General features: G+C 54.3%; 1 protein-coding gene across 1 annotated transcript; it reads right to left on the minus strand.

The window, feature by feature from the left end:
- Positions 1 to 2,435: 2,435 nt before the first annotated feature.
- Positions 2,436 to 11,627, minus strand: LOC120496263 (cytochrome b5). The gene is made up of 5 exons (XM_039696542.1): positions 11,413 to 11,627; positions 5,689 to 5,817; positions 5,225 to 5,251; positions 3,935 to 3,966; positions 2,436 to 3,084 (listed from the first exon to the last, which is right to left on the minus strand). Exons 1-5 carry the CDS (start codon positions 11,572 to 11,574, stop codon positions 2,994 to 2,996), a joined length of 441 nt encoding a protein of 146 aa, XP_039552476.1. The 5' UTR covers positions 11,575 to 11,627; the 3' UTR covers positions 2,436 to 2,993.
- Between the last annotated feature and the right edge of the window lie 2,404 nt (positions 11,628 to 14,031).

The raw sequence follows: 14,031 nt of genomic DNA on the forward strand, positions 1-14,031 counted from the left end.
CCACACCTGGGGGAAGACAAGATCCTGTACCTGTTTGTTTATAATAATGAGTTTATTGAACACAGCAAACACACAGCCTGGCACCTCCTGCCAGGCAGACAATCTCCAGGTACAAGAAATGGCATTTTGTGGGTGCCTGCATCACGGAACATGCACCAACTCCCCCAGGAACACCCCCAGAGCTCCCACCCCTCCTCCACAAAGCGTCAGCCTAATTAACAGTTACATTCTGGTCACCAAGGAGCCCGGGGTGGTGGAGAGGCAGCAAAGGCCGGCGCTGCGCTCCCGGGCAGCCCTGCCACGCTCACACTAACCACAGGAGCTGCCTCCGTGCTCGCATTCCCAGCTCCTCCCTCGGCCTCTCCTCCGCAGCACCTGGAGGAGCGGAGCACAGCCCAGACTGAACTGCACCCACAGAGGTTGCTGCGGGTGGAAGCTGAGCCGGCTTTGTCCCGGCATTGTGCGGGTTCAGCGTGGGGACAGAGCCTGGCAACTGCCTGAATCCTTGCACCAGGGGAGAAAACAAGCTTTGTCAATGCCTCCCTTGCTGCCCGAGCCGTTTCACACCTGTGGGACCCATCCTTGAGCCAGCCACAGAGAATGAGAAGAGGCAGCTTCACCACCACACCAGAGGACGCCCGGGAAGCACTGGGCTCTCTCCAGCCGCCTCCACCCCAGATTTGCTGCCCCTTCATTAATGGAGAAGGGAAAATACTTCAATGTGGCTTCTGCAAATGCATCTCAGGCACCCTGAGATCTTTGAGGAGCTGGCACATGTGCAGACAGAGGCTACTTGGGGTTCCACAAGGCACTGGGCAAGGACCTTACCAGCTCCAAGAAGCCTTGGAGCAAGACTGAGAGTCTCCCCTGGGCAATTAATCCATTAAGAGAAAAAAAAGGTTCCATAACATATGGGAATCAACAGGCAACTTCCCCAATAGTGGAGCATCAAGAGCTCCTAGCAAGGGTCAATGATGGCCAGAAGTTCTTTAGAGCAACCAAAATGCAACCGAATGTAGACAGTGCCAGGAAAATGGTATTAAAAAAAAGTCAAAATCCAGGTAAAAGTGCTGCCTGTGGAGAAAACAGGTGTGTTTCCAGCATCACACCTGCCCCATTCCTCAGGCGAGCCTGGTGCTCCTGGATCCAAACCAGCTGACCTTTGTGGAATCTTGCACTGCCCTGAACAGCCTCAGCTCAGCAGGGTGATACTGTTGCCAACAGGTGCCTTCCAGCTTCAAAACCTTTCCTTAATACAGAATCCACTCTGAACTTCCCCAAACTGAGTTCATGGTTCACAATTTTGTGTTAAATGTGAAGCCCCAGCAGTGCTCTTACTCCAAGTTCCCTAGCCTTCAGTTTAAAAAGCAGAGTGCAATTCTACCTCCAAGAATTTCTTCTACACAGCCTTCTGGAGGACATGGTAGTTTTGTGGAAGAGAGAAGAATGCCCACAGCCCATGGGAGGTTTTCACAGCAGGACCCCTCAGCTCAGCAGGGTGATACTGCTGCCAACAGGTGCCTTCCAGCTTCAAAACCTTTCCTTAATACAGAATCCACTCTGAACTTCCCCAAACTGAGTTCATGGTTCACAATTTTGTGTTAAATGTGAACCCCCAGCAGTGCTCTTACTCCAAGTTCCCTAGCCTTCAGTTTAAAAAGCAGAGTGCAATTCTACCTCCAAGAATTTCTTCTACACAGCCTTCTGGAGGACATGGTAGTTTTGTGGAAGAGAGAAGAATGCCCACAGCCCATGGGAGGTTTTCACAGCAGGACCCCAGGGTATCAGTGCACTTTCTGCTGCAGTCCCAGGGGATGATCAGCTGTGCTGGAGATCTGGATTGTGCCCTTTCTGCTGCAGTCCCAGGGGATGATCAGCTGTGCTGGAGATCTGGATTGGGAGCCAGTGTCAGTGGCACAGCTCTGCTGAAGGGCAGTGGGCACCAGGACACCACTTCCCTTTACTTCACAGATCCTGAAGCCCCAGATCAGTGTGCTGGAAGAGCTGGAAAGGTCCCTGCCTCAGCACAGGCAGCAAACTGTGCACTGTCTGCACTTCAAGGCCGACTGCACAACACACAAAAACAGGGCAAAGGAAAATACTCTCCTCTATTCCCAGACAAAACCAGCATTATCCTCAAATCCCAATTGGATTTCTTTTCCCTTTTCATTTTGGGAGAAGAGACCAGATTTAATTGTTTCCCCCATCTGGTGCACATTCACAGTACGTAAGAATGAGTTTGGTTTCCCTTACATGTGTCAGATCCTGACCTCAGGGAGAAAGAAGAATCTGCATTTCCAGAAGCCACATGCCAGTTCCCACAGGCTCTGCCACGCACAGCACGAAAACACCCAAACCAACCAGGATTCAATGTAAGCTGCTCACAGGATATACATTCCAAAGGGACAAGTACAAATATTACAAAATGAACAGAATCGCTTTTAAAATCCATGTATTTGTTTAACCGTTAAAAACAGACAGGAACAGAAAGAGGTGGCCAAACCAACAACTCCCTGCCGCTCAGTTAGTGTTGCCTGCACGCTCTGGGAATGTTCTGGTGGAACCAAAGCCTTGGACATCTTTTCTGGCAGATGATTCCCGACTGTGTGAAGGCTGAGGCAGAGCCACAGGCCCAGGGCAGCTCTTTCATGGTGTCTGGCTTAACGCAAAGGCATTGAGAGAAAAGGTTGTCTGGGGGTTATGTCAGAGAGCGAGAAAGAGCGAGAGAGAGCACGAGGGACACCACACCAACGTCAGGGAATAACACAAGTTCCTCTTTCCCTGCCACTGCAAGAGGGAAGTACAACAGATCTGAGGGTCCCAGAGTTAGGAGAGTTTGGAATTAGCTTGGTCCCATGGATCTATCAACATCACTTGACAGACTCAGAGCTAAAAGCAAGGCAGGAAGGCTAAGGGCAGCAGCACTGCACGTGTTGCACACACACACTCTCTCTCCCTCTTTTCAGGCTGTCTGAGGCCCCAGCAAGGCCAGCTCAGGAGCTTTTCCCATCTGCCATGTAATAGCGATACATTAAACCTAAGACCAGTGCTCCGAGGATGGGGATCAGCCATGTCGACCAGAAACTAGGGGGAGAGAAAAAGAAACAACAAACTAAAACATACACCACAGAAACCAGAAGAAAGCACCTAGTTAATAACCCACTCCCAATATTCATCCCTTGTTAGCCATCCAGGGAATGCCTGGGAGCTGTACCCACAGGCTGGCCCCTAACCATGGCCACAGCTGTCCCCGTGCACAGGCTCTGCCAGCCCCCACGAGAGGCCCAAGTGTGGCTTCGTGCCTTATAAAATAGCAGCTGGATGGCTGAAGTTTCCAGCTTGGCACATCCAGAGACCAGTGGGGGGGTTTTGTTGTTGGTTTGGTTTTATTTTCCTTAAATAAGTCAGGCTGTAATTTGTGTTGTACAAACAACGCTGTTGACTCAAGGATGGCAGCTGTGCCCCAGTAAATCTGCCTTGCTCAGCCTCCAGAGCCACAGGCTCACCCTCAGCAGCCTCCTGAACAAAACCTCCTGCACGAGCTGCAGGAGACCAGGGCCCTGAGCTGCTTTTAAGGATTTTCAAATCCTCCAAAAGCCCACCCATCACTGTGTTGTGCCACCCCTCGGCCCACAGCGACCACCCACACAAGCCCTGTGGCTCCAGGGGTGCAGCCAGCGCCGTGCCACACCAGCACACGGGGCAGAGAATCCCAAACCCTGGGATGCTGGCTCTGCCCAGCACAGAGCAGGGCCGGGCTCACATCCAGCAGGGAGGTGCACACTCTGGCACTTACTTTGGAGTTTCTGCTTGCCAGGACACTGCACTACATCCCCAGGGATATTCCTGCCCTTTGGAGTTAATATGCAGCTCTACAAACAGGGACAGGGTCCCAACCCCCATTTCTCACTCTTATTTTCAGGAGATACTATACCTGGTTTGGCCTGAGGATGTCCTACTTGGATTCTGGAGGAGGAAAGAGCGAGTTAGCAGGGGAACAAAGAAACATTTAACATGTGCTAATAAGACAAGCCTGAACGTGTGATTACAAATACAGAGGGAAAGTAACCCTCCTCTCCCAAACACCCCCTGTCACCAGAGTGGCTGTTTTTGGAGATGTTTGCTGTCATCTTCATGTCCTTTCCATCAATCCAGTTGGTCCCACCCAGTCACCAGCTTCATGCTGGAACTTGCAGCCCTCTCAAAATAAGGCCTTGCTTATTGCATCACAGTTTTGGGGTGGTTTTGTGCTTCCCCCTTATTTATTTGTACATTACTGATTCTCTCTCTTGCTGCCATCTTTAAATTACACTGGAACCTTCTTTTAATACAGATGATGCACTCTGGAGAGAGCCCTCACCTGTGCATAACGTGCTGGACTTACTGATCAGAAGAGAAAAATACTTGAATAAAGTATTTAACTCAGATCTAAGAGAGCTACTCTGATCATCACTGATTTCTGTGCACATTTTCAGCATGAATCGGAGTTGAATGAAACAATACATTTTAAGGTGAATATGTACATAATCACACAGTTCCTTATCTAAGCATACGCTTTACCCAGCCTGAGCTATCCTTGATTTCCCTGCAGACAGTTCCCTTCTGGATTTCTGCTGCTCTGCAAGTGGTCCTGCTCAGAGGAACATCTCCTGCAAGCCCTGTTGAAGGCAGAGCTGTGCCCTGTGCAGGCCTCCCAGCCCAGCCAGCTGCAAGGCACATGTTTACCTCCCAGCTGGGATTCTATTTATTGCCTTTTCCCTCTCCCCATCCCTTCCAAAGGCATTTTTGCAACACTCTGCCCTGTTCTAGTCCAGGAGTACCTGAGTTAAGCAACACCACTGATCCCTGAGGCAGTTAACAGAGAATTCCTGTTTGCCAGCCAGCCCCTGTTGCTGTCTCCTGGCTCGGAGGGAACAACAAGAAAACCAGTTCCGTGGTCAGGACACAGCCAGAAATGTAAAAAATGGTCTGTGGCTCAAGGTGTGGAAAAAACATTGCTGCTGCCAGCAGAGAAAGGGCACAAAAACTCACTTCCAATTTCACATTGAGGTGCCCACTGAGGTTCAGAACAAAAACAAAGGTAGAATTTGCTTGGGAACTTTATTCATGTGTAGTTTGCGTAAACATAAAGCCACAAGCTCCACAGGAAAAAAGAGGGGGGGAAAAGCTCCAAAAGACATGTGACATTAAATAGAAGCAGAAAACTGAGACGCTGAGAGCTTACCTTAGAAGCTTCCTTTTCACGATCGTTCTGTCAGGCGGAAAAAGAAGAAGAAAGAGGTAAGTGCTGACTTCAAAGGAAGGCTGCAGCCTTTATGAGGGAATTGTTCTGTACAAAGGTAATTGCCTGGGCTCAGTTTTCAAAGAAGTCCTTCCTCTGGCACCCAAAGGCAGGCAGAAAGGTGTTTGTGCCCCTGGGAGCTCTCACCCTCCTGAGCTCAGAATTGCAAGGCAAAGGTGGATTATGCTTCCACCAGCTACAGAGGGAACCCATGAATTCAGCCTAAGTGCCCCCATTTTAATGAAGTGTGAAATCTGTTCTGAACGGTGGAAGGAGAAGACTGATTTCGTTCAGTTTCCCCAACAGAAACCCTGGACAACACAGGCACTGCCTGAGCCCCTCAGCTACCAAGTTATTTCACAAGGCACACCCTGGTGTCTTTGTCTGGGGCTCCTCAGGGCACTCACCGGGTGGACCTCTCCGATGTAGTACTGCTTCAGCATTTCCCTGGCATCTGTGGAATGCCCCACGTCTTCAAAGCTCTCCGTGGCATCTCTGCCAGCTTGCTCAAGCAACACCTCTTCTCCACCTGGGTGCTGGAAGAGAAGAGTCCAGGTGAGCCAAGGGCTGGATGCAGAAAGGCACTGAGGATGTCATCAGCCCTCCTCCCAAGCCACACCTCTGGATGCCTCAAGCAGCACCATCAGTAAAATCTGCCAGAGGTTCAATTGTCCAACCTCTCCTCAGGAATTCACAGACACCACTGGAGGAAAGGACATTCCACTTCTTCAGGTACTACAAAAATTGTGTTTGGCTGACTCTGCACACGGATGTGCAATGCTGAACTTGATCCTGTGTGCAACCACGAGTGACACGGGGGGAGGAAATCATGAAGTACCACAAAAATTATACTGTTTAATTACACTGACTTCAGAGATCCAGAGCTACACCAGCCAACTCCCCAGGGAGCTCCTCGGTGACAGTGCCACTGCTGTGGTGGCAGCTGGTCACAGCTGACTCTCAGATGGGATGCACTGGCACAAACCCTGGGTGTGGCTCTGTTGTCTCTGGTGGGCTGGGCTCTGTCCACTGTCCGTGTCACAATTCCAGGGACAGCCTGGCAATGGAACCACAGACCTAGCAAAGGCCAGTCCCTTTACAGCCCCAGTGTGAACCACCAGCTAATCCACTCACACCAATAAAGTGGTCACACATCCCAGGGCACTCACAGGGACTAACCCAGATTTCCAGGGCTTCAGGCAACCAGCCCTGAATTGGAGAAGAGACACTGGGCTACATTTCAGATCAAAGCACCAGCACACCTGCTTCTCTCTGTCATATCCTTCTCCTTCCCACAGACACAGAGCAGTTACCACCCCCCTCTTCCTTCACTTTGTCTGCTTTTGCTGCCAGAAGTCTGAATATTCCCTCCAGGCCATCCCACCTGGTACCAAACACAGGGTGGACACAAACCAGCCCCCTGAGCTGCTCCAGTGGGTTGCTGCAGGCAATCCTGCAATCCTGGTATCACAGCTCTGTATTTGGAATAAAGCCCTTTATTGTCCAGTATGTCACCAAACCAACACAGAGATTTCTCAGGAGCCACAAAGGGCAAGGTGGAGGGACACAGTTTGTCACAGGCAGTTATCAGGTGGCTGAGCAGGTGAGGCTCCATGGCTCATTCCTGTTCCAGCTGCAGTTCTTCTGGCTGCCCCTTCTCCCACACCAACCCTCAGGCTCACTCCATCCCAGGGGAGTGAGACCAGGGACTGCTGGATGTTACCTGTTCACTCTGCTCAGAACAACTGTCCAGCTTCCAGCTAAGATCCACTGAAAAGCTGCCCATTTATCCAAGACTTTTAGAATAACTCCTTAGGGTTGCCTCACCAGAAATCTCATATTTCAGACAGGAAAATACCTGAATTTTAAGCAGACAACCCTCTTTTCCTAATAATTCACCTGAGAAGGATAGACAAAACCCAGCAGCAACAGGAAACATGCAGTGGATATTTCAGTGACATCCAGTCTCTCCACAGGCAAGAGACAAGAGGAAGGACAAAATTCAAGAGAGAAGGAGATCAGTAAAGCTCACTCTTCTTTACATCTCTGGCTCTGAAGCCTTTCCATGCACTTGCTAAACCCACAATTATTTATTCGTGCACATCTGTCTTTCACTGCAATCTCCAAGCCTAAAAGAAAAAGACCTTCAAAATATGTTGGCATCTCCTGTTTCTGAAGGGCTCTGTCCTCCAGACAGCACTGCTGCAGCCAAACAATTCCCACCTTGTCCTAGCCAGCAAACGTAACCCCAGACTATTTGTACAGGAAGTCACTGACTCTGCCACAAAACTGCCCAAATCTGCAGCTCAGCTGCTGCAGGAAAACATGGAAACTTGCAAACCATGGGGGGGAAGAAGACTGCTTCCAGGGGAAACAATGGCTGGAAAACGGCAGTTTCTGACAAGAAACAGCCAAAAGCAAACCAGATGGAGAGAGGTGACAAAAAAAAAAAGGGTTCTCTGTGTCACTGCACCTTCAGCACACACTTCAGCAACAGTGACTTGGAACTGAGGGCACACAGCAAAGGCCTCTGAGAGCACATCCCAAACTTCCACAGGGAGAGCCTGGAGTCCCCTCCCCACAAACTCCAAGAACCTGTGTGCAAATGCCTGGCTGGAACTGCTGGTACAGACCTGCTGGAGACACAAAGGAGCTCGGCAGCAACACTAAGCTCCAGGACTAATTAGATCACTGTGTCAGGTAAGAGATAAGATCACCAGGTTGAGGAGGAGTGAAACTTTCATTCCTAGTGCTCAGAGTTAAAGAAATAAACCAGGAGAGGGAAGGGTATTCCTGTGCAATAATCGTGTGCCAGCACCATCCAAGCCAGAACCAGGAGGAGCAGTCACCTGCAGGAATGATCCACACATCCTGCACAGTGCTGGGAAAAGGCAGGGAAAAGCTTTTCCAAAAACACCTCTGCCAAGCTGGAGCAAGTCAGCATGAGGAAACTCAGCTGCCTGCTGCTCCTCCTTCTCTCCTTGAACACTATACCTGAAAGCATGGAGTGATTTGGGTCAGTGGTGTCACAACCCAGGCCCCTTCCACCTGGAAAGTGGAAATGGATTCCTGCTCACACTCACCACGGGGATCAGGAATGGCAGTGTGTGCTGAGACAGAGCTGTGGGGGCTGCTGTGGCTGGTGGGCTCAGACAACAGCCACAAGAGCTTCCTGGAGAAACGTGCATCTCCAGACTCCCCAGGAAGTAAGTGAAAATGGAGAGAAACTGCATCCCTCCAGCAGAACAGTAAATAATTCTCTTACAGATTGTGCACGAGTTAAAAGCTCAGATTTTGATGCCGTTGTGGTGAAGTGTGAGCCTGACAGACCCCAGAGCACCTGCAGGAGGTACAGAAACCAGCCCCTCACCCCGAGCACACAGCCCCTCCTGCTCCAGCCACGTGCTTATCCAGACCACTGCAACCAGGAGCAAGAACAGGTGTCCTGGTGAGCTCCAGTCACCCAGATCTGGGAGAAGACAGATTACCATAAGGCTCTCTTAGATTTTAAAATAATAAAATAATTCATTTCAGGCACTCAGAGGCTATCTGAAGCACAGGAGACTGCATCTCCCAGAAACACCTGCAACTCTTCAGCTGCTGTCTGCACATCTCCTGGATTCGGTTTGTGTTCTTACAGTCCAGTACATTTTGTAATGTCACAGATGTCTTGTTACTCCTATTACACATAACGTGAGCTGGAATCTTTACCTGGCCTACGCTTCAGCAGCACAGGGATTCTGGGTTGGCTGACCTGCAGTGTGTAGTTTGCAGGAACTGTGAAGCCAAATTCAGCCTTTCAGAGGTGACTTCTTCAGGATTGCACAACCCCACCCCCAGAACGTGCCAGCCCAATCTGTGAGCAAAGGCCAGGAAGGGCACCCACCAGCTCCTGCTCCCTGAGCACACGGGGCAGGGGGACACGGGACAGGAGCTGAGCCCTGCAGCCCCAGCTCCCAGAGCTGCAGCTCCAGAGCACAGCAGCACTCCTGGCTCCTGTGGCTGCACGTGGCTCCCGGCACTCCAGAGGGGAACAGACACAAAGAGGATTTTTGGTAATAAATTAGGCCCTGATCTACAGCTCCCCTGTGCCAGCAAGGGGTGTGCACAGCACAGTGCTGTGTCAGCCACGCTGGCACAGCTCAACAGTGCCCTTATTCTTCTCCCTCGTCCAAGTAGGTCTTTTTATGTCAGAAAAACACAAATGGGAAAAAGGGCCTGGAAAGGACAGAGTGAAATATCATCTCAGGGTGAAACACCATCTCAAGGTGACACTCAGGGCACTGCTAAGCCTGGCTTGCTGAAGGGACTGAAGCATTTTCTTGGCTCAGAATTCCAAAGGTGTCCCAGGGAGCAGGTCCCAGGCTCCCACTCCTCAGAGAGAACATCGAGGTGAAGACTCAACCTCCCCACTCTGAATCACAGCAGAGACAAGTGTAAGACAAGACTCACAGCTCCTGCATCTGCTGTCCCAAGCTCCAGCTCCTTCTGCCTCCTCCTAAACCCTAACCAGCATTTTCTTGTTCAGAAACCAGCTGTAAATGGCTTTTCCAAGTTTTTGCCCGGTCTTCCCCTGCACCTACTTGGCCTCTGTGCACCCACAACTCCCTCCCACCAAACTGTCCTGCTTCCACCTTGCACATCTCATCCCACCAAACTGCCCTGCCTGGAGGAAAGGAGGCTTGGGGGACCCTCTGCTGTCCACAGCTCCTGCCAGGAGGGGACAGCCAGGGGGACAGGCTGTGCTCCAGGGAACAGGGACAGGAGCAGAGGGAACGGCCTCAGGCTGGGCCAGGGCAGCTCAGGGTGGGCACAGCAGGAATTTCCCCATGGGAAGGGCTCTTCACTGGAAGGGGCTGCCAGGGAGGTGCTGCAGTCCCCTGGAGGTGTCCAAGGAGCACCTGGGGACAAGGCTGGGACTGGGCACAGGTGGGACTCCATGGCCTGGGAGGGATTTTCCAGCCTGGACAAGTCTGTGATTCCATCATTTTCTGGACCCAAAGGAGAAACCAGATTGTGTCCAACTTCACAAATAAATACTGAGAGCTGCAGAGCACGGCACAGCCTCCAGCTGCCAGGTGACCCCCCTCCTGGTGCTCCTGGACCCTCTCCAGTGGCTCTGTCACTGCACAGCACACGGGCTCAGCCACGTGGGCCTGCAGGGAAGCCAGAGCTGAATTCACACCAGCAGAACCAACAAGCTGCAACAAGTGCATTTCAGTGAAGTGCCTTCTTTGGAGCTGGTTCAGCCCAACCTTTGTACATTGCCCTGCAAAGGCCACAAAGTCTCTGCTGTTATTTTAGGCTGGGATAAAGCCCTTAGAGATTTTCACAGAACCACAGAACCACAGAATTTCCTGAGCTGGAAAGGACCCACAGGGATCATCCAGTCCAACCCCAGCCCTGCCCAGACACCCCAGCAACCCCACCCTGGGCATCCCTGGGAGCATTGTCCAACCTCTCCTGGAGCTCTGGCAGCCTCGGGGCCGTGCCCATTCCCTGGGGAGCCTGGGCAGTGCCAGCACCCTCTGGGGAAGAACCTTTCCTGAGATCCACCCTAAATTCCCCCTAGTACAACTTCATGCCGTTCCCTTGGCCATTACTATTTCGTTCCTGCTTATTCCCACTGCATTTCCAGCTCTCAGCAGTTAGGACACCACTCCCAACCTTCTCAAAATCAGCAGACAAAGGCAGTGAGTCTTGAAGGACTTTTTGCCCCCACAGCCAAGGGGGGTTTGGCAGAAGCCGCACGGTGTGCACGGCGCTGTGCGCGCTCCCTGGGCAGCAGCAGAGCGGTGGCAGCGCTGCGGTGGCACTGCCAGGTGTCACTGTCCCCTCCGAGCTCCGGGAGCCCCTGCAGCCTGCACACTCCGCCCCGCTCACCCTGCGGGGCGAGCCGCGACGGAAGGAAGCCTGCGCCTCCCGGGACCGCCGTGCCTCCGGCGGCACCGGGACCCGCCCGGGCCTCGGCGGCAGCAGCGCGGCCCTGAGCCCGCACAGCCCGGCCCGGGACAGCGGCACCGAGCCCGTGCCCGCCCCGGCACCTCAGCCCGCACGGCAGCCCGCAGCCCGGCCCTCCGCCGCTGCCCGCTGCCCTCAGGGCCCGGCCCCCACCCCACCGCAGGCCTCACCTCCTCCAGGAACCGCGTGACATCGTACACGCGCCCGTGGATCACCAGCCAGGCCTCACGGCTGGAGTTGCGCTTGGCCACCTCCTCCAGGGTGAACACGGGCGCGGGCCCGTCCCCCGCCGCCGCCGCCGCCGCCGCCGCCCCGCGCCGCCCGCCCTCCATGCTGCCCGGCGCGCTCCGCCGAACGCGCGGCCTGACCCGCGCCGCCCGCCGTAGCGATGGCAACGCCCCGCGCGCTCTCCGCCGCGCTCGGGGACCAATGGGGAGCAAGCCAGAGGGGGGCGCTGCCGGCGCAGCCAATGGGAGGGCGCGGCGGCGGGCGCGGGCCAATGGGGAGCGGCCGGGGCGAAAGGCGGGAAACGGCGCGCGAGCGTCGCCGCTGAGGCGGCCCCGGGATGGGCGCCCTGAGCCCCGGGCCCGCCAGACCCTGCTCCTCCCTGAGCCCCGGGCCCTGCTCCTCTCAGCCCCGGGCCCTCCCTCAGCCCCGGGCCCTGCTCCCCTCAGCCCCGTTCCCCCCTCAGCCCTGTTCCCCCCGCACTGGCTCCCCGTTGCCCGGTGCCACCGCAGAGCGCGGTGCCCGTCAGCAACCCGCCCTCAGCTTTTCCCGTCCCTTGCAGCTCCTCCTGCACGTTTGTAAAACAGGCGTGACCCCACAGCCCCGGGAAGCGGGCGGTGGCCGTGCAGCCCCTCCCCAGCTGCTGGCTGCCCCGGTTCCAGGGCAGAGCTCACGTCCAGCCTGACCAGACGGGCACTTCTCCTCCCTGCAGCGCCTCGAGCAGGGGCACGCTGAGGCCGCTCGGAAGCCCAGGGACCCGAGCAACACATGGAGCCCGTGGTTCCCTTTGTGAACTGGCACTAGTGGGATTTATTTCCTTGCGCTTGCACAGGGTTTGTTTAACAAGAGCTGAGCAGGCCCAACCCTGCTGTCAGCGCTGAGCTGTGGCCAGCACTGGCTGAAGCTGGAGGTGTGAGCAGGGAGAGTGCAGCTGGGCAGCTCACAAACCCCTCTGCACCCCAAAGGGAGCTCCAGGGAAGTTCTCTTTGCACCAGTCCATGCATCCACCAGCCCAGACACTGGGATGTGAAAGGCTCAGCCTCCTCTGAAACCTCTCCACAGCCACCTAGTCAATATTAAATACTGGATATTGGATATTAAATATTGAGCTGCTGCCCCTTTTGATCTTTCTGTCTGCCTTTTCCCAGTCACCAGGGCTGTTTCCCTGCTCTGTGTGTAACCCAGGATCCTGAAGTGTTTCCAGTTCCTCGTTGTGCCCAGGCAGCACCGCTCCAGGCACCTTTCCAAACAATATCTTTCCTTCTAGATCCTTCCCTTTCCTTCTAGATCCTTCCCTTTCCTTCTGGATCCTTCCCTTTCCTTCTGGATCCAGCCCAGCTCCAGTGGGATGAGTTACCTTTGCTCAGACTGGTTCAGAGTTTCTGTCACCTATTGATAAGCTCCTTTGTGCTTCCTTCTGTCCATCCCTCACGCCTGCAGGGTTTCTCTGTGGGTTTTCAAACAAATCCCACCACCCTCCTCCACATTTCCCTCGCCCTGTTCCCTGCTCCCTGGTTTTCTGTGGCTCTCCACTGCTTTTCTAAGGCCAGAGTGGTGTTGGAAGGGACCTTGGAGCTCGCCCAGTGCCACCCTGCCCTGGCAGGGACACTGCCGCTGTCCCAGCCCTGCCCAGCCTGGCCTGGGGACGCAGGGCAGCCCCAGCTGCTCCGGGAGCCCCTGTCCTGTCCTGTCCTGCTCCAGCACGGCGAGAGCAGAGCCTGGTGACCAGGGACCCCGGGGGCCTTCCTGCTCTGTTTCCTGCTCTGACTCCTCTGGAGGATGTGACAGGCACGAGACCACGGCAACGTGCAGGTCCTGTGCCCTGGAATATTTTCTTTCCTCTGTAATCACTTCATCAAAAGCCATAAATCGCCGAGGGGAGGCTCCAGTGCACCAGCACAGCTGCAATCTGTGCCTTCCTGCCCAGTGTTTTGTTTGGCACGGGGAACCCCAAAGCTTTTCCTGGAAAATGGATGGTGACACCACGGGAGGGCTCAGTGGAACCGGACAGTGAGGCCACTGGCATTCCTGGCCCTGCTTCCACCACCCCTGGTTCCTCCTTGTTCATTGGAGACCATGCAGGGAGCAAACCTGGGCTCATTTTTGTCTTTTCTCTGGAATTCGCCGTTCCAGGCTTGTTTTGCAGCCTGGGTGCTGTGAACACACTTGGCTGAGGCAGACCCTGAAGGTGCAGAGGGAAGCCTGGACTGGGCTGCCAGTGCTGTGCCCTCCCCAGCTCCAGGAGCGTGTCAGGAATTGTCACCTTCTCCAGCCCTGTGGGGGTCACAGTTCCTGTGACATCTGTCATGTCACCTCCCCGTCCAAACCCCGCCAGGACCTGCAGAGCCCTCGTGGATCTCACGGGAAGCAGGATGGGAGGTGATCTCCTGAACATCCAAGGGGTGGCACCTCCACCAGAGTGCACTGGAGGAGGAGACGGCAGCCCAGGGAGCAAAGGGAGCCATGGGGAGCTCCCAAGTGACACCTGGCTTGGCCAGGGCAGGTGGCTCTCCAGTGGCTTTGGTGTCCCAGAGAGGAGCCTTGCTTTGCTTCCCTTGGGAGAG

The sequence above is a fragment of the Passer montanus genome, unplaced genomic scaffold (genome assembly GCF_014805655.1).
Source record: "Passer montanus isolate IOZ18808 unplaced genomic scaffold, ASM1480565v1 scaffold98, whole genome shotgun sequence".
NCBI classification, from domain to species: Eukaryota; Metazoa; Chordata; class Aves; order Passeriformes; family Passeridae; genus Passer; species Passer montanus.